Here is a 7,272-nt window from a genome sequence, read left to right as displayed (position 1 = left end):
AACAGAAACAGAATTAACATTCATGATTAGGTTTATGGAGCTTGAATCAAAAATGATTATGAATGGAGTGGAGAGAAAACATTTCTAAACCTGTACCTCTTATAAGATTAACCTGCTTTCTGGATTTATTTAAAGCTGTATATACTGTATGCATCATAGGGAGTGCTGCCAAAATGTTACACACAAACACCAGTGTGGCTGGCCACATATATCAATAAACACTATAATGGAAAATATCATGACGCTATATGGGGTATTGTATAATTATGTGTGTAGCATATTTGAAAGCTTTTTCCATTCTGGAAATTTGGAACAAACTACTTTCAGTAGTTCTACTTAGGATATATCTGTCAACTGCACATGTTGACAGATATATCCTAATGACAGATATTTCCTCCCCATGTCCGCATGTTTCCATACATAGGCTTATCTTAGATTTAAGCTCATCATTGGTATGCATTATTGTACTTACTTGTACATGACTTAAGCTAATTTTAATTTTAAATTTACTTGTTGTCAAGAGAGAGTTCCAAATGTAATTTGTACCCAGGTGATTATCTTTTAAATCTGTTGTAAATGTAAATGTTGCTATATGGCAAAAATGGATTTTGATATGCTATTTGTATCAGTTTAATGAAAAGGCCTGATTTGTTAGTATTTCTCTTGATTAGCCAAAAACAGCCATTACCTGTTATTCTATCCAAAATGGTTTCTCAACTGATTTTCCAGACAATGTAATCCGCATTGCCCACTTCTGTTTGTATTGTTTTTGTCCAAGAGTTTTAGTGACAGCTGACAGGGAGAAGAACCTGTGAGCCCAGGATATATGCAATTCACGTTTCAACCACAGAATGGCGATAAAGACCTCTGCTAGGTGGTTGAAAAACAGTTCACCAGTTCTTTAATTTGAATCTATTCCTGAAGAGTAGGATTTATTCTAGTATTGAAACTGAGAGAATTTATAATAATAAAATAGCAACTATAGAATTATCACAGGGACACGATTCAAGAATGGACCACTGGATATATCAGTAGATGGATGAATGAAAACAGGAACATTGATGAAGAAATAACAAACACCAACACTTGCTATATATGAATGCCATACGATTGCCCAATTCTAAAATTAATATATTGCTTAATGAACATTAAGCATTGACTAAAACCAATGTGTGTTGTCATCGTCAGACAAAACAAGAAGCTGGACTTTTATTTGTGACACATGAGCTGACAGACAGACGGCCTGCTCAAACCTTAGAGCATGCAAAAATGTGCCTGAGAATATCACAGTGAAAGATTTTGCTCAGTTGATTTGTGGTTTGTCTCGAAGTCTCACTATTTCCGTGGTGTGTAACACACTGCCAGTCAGATCCATTTTCACACTGCCATAAGTGTGTCAGGAAACTTTGCTGGTCTAATATGTATTTAGGGCAGTACAGTATGATAGCAGAAAGTCTGAGTTGTCTTTGTGGTTTATTTCATTATACTGAGCTTTCCCCTCTCCCCTCATGGTCTCACACAGTCCAGAGTGGAGACTTCTGACACAATGGACAATCAATAAAGTTGCATACAAAGGAATGTAAGAGAAACTCAAGAATGAAAAGACAGCTAAACCACAGTTTATGGTCAGCTGGCATGTTTTCCAAGTCGCCTCCAATTTTATTACTTAAAGCTGCACTAAAACTGTGTCTCTGCACCGTGGACGACCATCTTAGTACAGCATTATTGTTTTAACTGCTTTGCATGTTCAAGCCATACTTGCTAACACAGGCTGTGACTTCAACCTTTCAATGAATGTTGTGACTTCATTTGAAAAGATCTGTATTCTAAGAATCTTGGTGATCTATCTTTCACAACAAACCCAATGATGAGTTTATAGACTTTTGAAGAACAGGTAGCGAGCGATACAGGTGAGGCTTGCCTCCTACGATTGAAAAATGACAAAAAGCAAGTTGAAACAGGATTTTGTTGCTGTTATCTTATCTCTTTTGAACTACTGCAGCTCCCTCTATTCATGCCTCAAAAGTCATTCTTACATGTCTTGCTTGTTCAATATGCTGCAGCCAGCGAGTATTTGCTTTGAGGCCAAGTAAAAAAAACCATCAAGTTCTGGTTTTATGGGGAGTTGGGTGCTGGAAATATTTCTTGCCGCAGTCTCTGTTGATTGCCTGGCAACCTCTACTCCATATCACAATAAAACCACAACTTTTTGTTTTTACACACTAGTTTATTTGGACAGTGCAAGGCTAGCTTTCCCCCCTCGTTTCTGGTGCTTATGCTAAGCTAAGCTAATTGCCTGTTGTGTCTAGATTAATATTTACCGTACAAACATAGAGAGTGGTATTGATCTCTGTGCAAAAAAGCAAATCAGATTATTTCCCCAAAACTCAAACTATTCCTTTAAAGAACTTTAGAAATCTTGGAGACAAATATTTGGAAATATCTGCAAAAAAAATAACCTGCAAGGCTGGACCCTGCTAGCAGTGACTGAACTGACCCTTTAATGTGTTGCTGTGCTACTTTAAGACATAGCTAACAACTTTGAAGCTGACAGTGATACTATGACCATGAGAGATGCCTGGTGGCAGTAGGACAACAGATCATATCACATAGGCCTACAATTCATCCCTCTAAGTGGGTATTTCTGTGTGTGTGTGTGTGTGTGTGTGTGTGTGTGTGTGTGTGTGTGTGTGTAACACTGTGAGAATGCCTGGGGAGGGAAATAAAGGTATTACCCCTTCTCCGAAAAACGCCCACGCTTCCCTGAAAAAATATGCATTTGCACATTCAGCGCGAAACCGAGGCAACTAAGGGGAGGATCTCAGAGTTTTCACCCCAGTTTGAAAGTTTCAATCAATTGCCTGTGTCTCAGATGTCTCCAGTCACTTTTTCAGAAGCTATAGCATAAGAAAGATGCTGAAACACTCCATTTCCACACCCTTCATAAGGGAATAACTTAGTTCTCTTTACAGGTACAGAAACCTGTTTGAACATCTTTTTTTGTTTGTTCTGGGAAACACACAAGATTAATGACCTTCCATGTACTTTTTCCCCTTCCAATGAGGTAAAGGTCACACACACACACACACACACACACACACACACACACACACAATGGTCTTTCATGTCTTCTGATGACTCCATTAAAATCACATCAAATGTAATATGAAAGCCATGTACAACCACCACAAGATAACAACCACCTGTAATATGTTATTGTCATCCAGCATGGTTGTGATGTCCCACTGACAAACAGCCTGACTCATCATTAAACAGCAAGCATGTCTACCCATTGTTACAAATGTAATACAAGCTATACAAACCAGCCATACATGAACTTACTAAAATACTATTTTTTTTCCATCAAGCCACACATTGTGAGAGCATAAAGTGGGTGTAGTATGTGTAACCTTTGTGTGTACAACTGCTGTGTCACCGAGCCCACACAAGAAATGGACTGGTTGAGGTTGACTGTCCACTGAGTGATTACTGTAACAAAGGAGTGATACCTTCTGAAACAGTAGGGAAGTTGTCATGAATGATATGTGCACATCTAGGAAGCTGAAGCTATTTTTAGACAGCTGAGCTAGTGGCAGGTCACTGATTAAAGGTACTGACAAAGACTGGAAGCAGGCAAAAACAGCTAGCTGGCTCTCTGCAAAGTTAAAAAACACATACATGCACCTCTTAAACTGCATCATTTTTGTTGAATCTGTCCTAAAACAGATACCAGTGAGATATAGGTTTGTCTCCATGTCAATTATGGAACAAGAGCCAGGAGGCTATTAGCTTATCTTAAAGACTGGAAGCAGGCAGAAACCTCTAGCCTGCTCTTTTTAAAGTTTAACAGTACGTCTACCTACACCACCTAATGTTTACAAATTAACACATTCTATTTTACATATTTAAGAGACTATAATGCAATATGAATATTTGTACATTTGGGAAGTTGAAATTATAAAAAAACAAAAAAAAACAAACAAAAAAACAGATCACGATATCAGCTACTGACAAATGAAAGACTGTCCGTAAAGCTACAGTTGTAGTCAGAAATTTACATACCGGTATATTCCTCATGGACATGAATGTCCTGACAATATTGGGCTTTCAATAATTTCTTAAAACTGTTCTTTTTTCTGGGGCAGACTGATTGCACAACATATATCTATCTATCTATCTATCTATATATATATATATATATATATATACATAAATATAATAAAAACAAAACAACAAAAAGGAATTTTTAATTCATTTGGGGTTTTCTGTAATCAACACAGGGTGGAAATTATACATACAGGGTCAAAAATATACATACAGCGCACCTAATATTTATTTGAATGTCCCATAGCAAGTTTCACCTTGAGCATACACCTTTGATAACCATCAACTTGCTTCTGGCAGAATTCTGGTTCAATATTTGACCGCTCTTGCAGGTCGAGTTCAATAAATTGTGTTAGCTTCTTGGCACGAACTTGACTTTTAAACATGGTCCACAAATTATGAAAGGGTCGAGGCCAGGACTTTGGGAAAGCCATTCCCAAAAGCTTAATGTTTGCCTGTCTTTTCTATTCCACAACAAGCTTTGATCTGTTTTTGGGGTCATGGGCCTGTTGGGACACCCAATTATGTCTAAGTTTTAAGGTCTGGGCTAATGGTTTAAGATCATAATAATTCTAAGGTAGTCCGCCTCGTCATTATTCCATCCACTGTGTGCCTCACCTTTACTCCTCCAAACATACCTCTGGTCATTGAGGCCAAACAACTTAATATTTGTCTCATCTGACGATAAAACTCTTCCTTCAAAAGGCTTTTCCTTTATTCATGTGGTCAGCTGCAAACATTAGACGCTCTTGAAGGTGTCGATTTCGGAGCAGGGACTTCTTTCTTGGACGGCGGCCTTTTAGTCCATAGCAATGTAAAACTCGCTGGACTGTAGACAGTGACATTAGTGTTCCAGCAGCTTTTTCCTGACAATCTGAAACAATTTCCTGCCAGCTGAGGAAAACAGTTTGGATCTTCTTCCAAACCTTGGCAAAGTGGCTACACCGCCCAGGACTTTCCTATTACTATACTATACTATGTACTATGTATCGGTCAATCCAATGAGTGCTATGAAACCTTTTTATGTCGGCACAGAGAAGCTACCAGCTGTAGTCAATCATGATCACTAACAGGAAGTTAAGAGGCCTTGTGCTTGGCAAATTGAAGGACATTTTGGAAGCGCCACTGAATTCAGAATGTAAGTGTTTGTATACGTTTTGACCATGAGTTGATTACAGAAAACCACAAATTAATTCAAACTTGTGAACCAAATTCATGTGTTGTACAATCGTTCTGCACCAGAAAAATGTGGTTGACAGCAACTGTATATCAACCAGCTTGACTACTAGTGTTGTACTCATGACCGCCCAAACAAAGACCAAGTCAAGACCAAGACCAGAGTTTATCGAGACCGAGACAAGACCAAAACTTTTAGGGGCTGAGAGCAGTTGAGACCAAGACCGAGGGAGGGCGAGACCGAGTCAAGACCAAGACCAGTTCCCAGTATCTTCAACCAAGTCTAGTTGCCCTTGACTTTAACCTTCGCAAGTCCCCTTGCTTTCTGTTATGCTAAGGTAAGCTAATAAACTTCCAGTTCTAGCTCCATAGCCTAACATACTGTATGTGTTTCAATCTTCTCCTCTAGTTCTCAGCAGGAACGCAAATAAGCATATGTCCCAAAATGTCAAAATATTCCGTTAAGTGTAAATAATTGATGCTTTCCAGAAATGACAAGTGTTTCACTTTCACAAATTAGCCCAGATGTAATTTCGGTATTAGTACTTTATTTGACTTTTCCCCTCTCCCTTTCTCCCAACTTCCTCATCAGCAGTATTTTGCCCTTTGCTAAGCCCTCACTGTAAAAACAATGAAAAATTTTGAAATAGAAAAAAACTTTCCAAATCTAAGAAAGGCTTACACAATTTAGATTTCCATCACTTAAACCTATCAAAGTTTTGGTACCTATTACTGTAAAATGATTGCTGGAATGAAGGTATGGAAAATCACCAATTTTTCTAACATTGAGGCATTTCCTTTAAAAAATACATAGCAATGACTTTCCTCCAAATTTGGTATACAATATATGCAAAACCAACTGGACATACTTAACTAATACACTCTAGCAGCTCTGCAATAAATCCTTGAAGGTTACAAAGTTAACTTTTAGTGCAGTATTTTTTATATTGGCTATTTATTTAGTATTTTAAAGAGGTGTTTCTGTGGCTGCAGTTTGCGCTGCTGTAGAATTGCATTGAATTATGCTGAGGTTAATAAAAGTTTGTCCACTCCATTTATATCAATGAGGGTAGACCCAGGAACTATATAACTAAACAGCAACATAAACCACATGCTCCAAAATTATCGTACATTTGAATCAACACTAGACAGTAACAAAAACTGAACATTATAGCCTTCATGGTGGCAGATTTGACCACAAAGCTGTTGTATTAGACTGTATTACTTTTAGCTTGTACCTAATAAACCATCAACAAGCCATTTTTTTGATGCAGGGTGAGGTGGGTGTTAGCTGGTCAGTCGAGAAAATGGGAGAGTTTCATGACTTAAGCAGTTCACCAACAGGGTGTGATGCCCTGTGCTGAAACAGATAATCGGTGCTTTACAAACATACAGACAGAGGGCAATGTACAGCACTTGACACAAAACTGCCGTCAGTACTTTCTCTGCGGTTGGTAGCATAGCAACAAGTGGTAAACACAAGGCGAGCAGAGACAAGATTACTTGCACAGCTTTCCAAAAAAAATACAAAACCCAAATATGTAAAGAGGAAGTCCCAGTATTTCCCATGTGGGGTGAATATCTGACCATATATACACACAAGTATGCAATCTTGGCAACAGGAGAAAAAACACAGGGCTGCAAGAACAGTTTGTCCTAGATGCATCATACTTCTAAGAGAATGTCTGGCATTCAAAAGAGACACACAGGAGATGGTGTGAGCCTGTACAAGTGACGTTTGTCTGACGTGACGCACACTCAGACAGAGATAGTGACATCACAGGCCTGCTGGGCTAGTGTATATGTATCGCCTCCCCTGGGATACTGTTGCTATGTTTAAACCAAGCCTACCTTAAACAGAAGTAATCCTGGGAATTTTTATTCTAAATGTGAGGGGAGCACAGACAGGTAGCTCTATCACGCACTTGTTGTGCAACAGAAAGGAATTTCCTCAAAGCAACTGAGGGACAAAAAATTGTCAAAACTTTTTTT

General features: G+C 38.4%; 1 protein-coding gene across 1 annotated transcript in view; it reads left to right on the top strand.

Annotated features, from left to right (window-relative positions):
• Window positions 1–5,115: 5,115 nt before the first annotated feature.
• The window catches only part of nfkbiaa (nuclear factor of kappa light polypeptide gene enhancer in B-cells inhibitor, alpha a), a 7,305-nt gene continuing 5,148 nt past the window's right edge, over window positions 5,116–7,272 (top strand). The window contains exon 1 of the mRNA XM_046060166.1: window positions 5,116–5,242. Coding sequence (XP_045916122.1) covers window positions 5,164–5,242 — 79 coding nt within the window. The 5' untranslated portion in view covers window positions 5,116–5,163. The remainder of the gene's footprint in view (window positions 5,243–7,272) is intronic.

This window comes from Micropterus dolomieu, linkage group LG10 (assembly GCF_021292245.1).
Source record: "Micropterus dolomieu isolate WLL.071019.BEF.003 ecotype Adirondacks linkage group LG10, ASM2129224v1, whole genome shotgun sequence".
NCBI lineage: Eukaryota > Metazoa > Chordata > Actinopteri > Centrarchiformes > Centrarchidae > Micropterus > Micropterus dolomieu.
The sequence above is the reverse complement of the archived record's forward strand: the minus strand, read 5'-3'. Positions and strand labels throughout refer to the sequence as shown.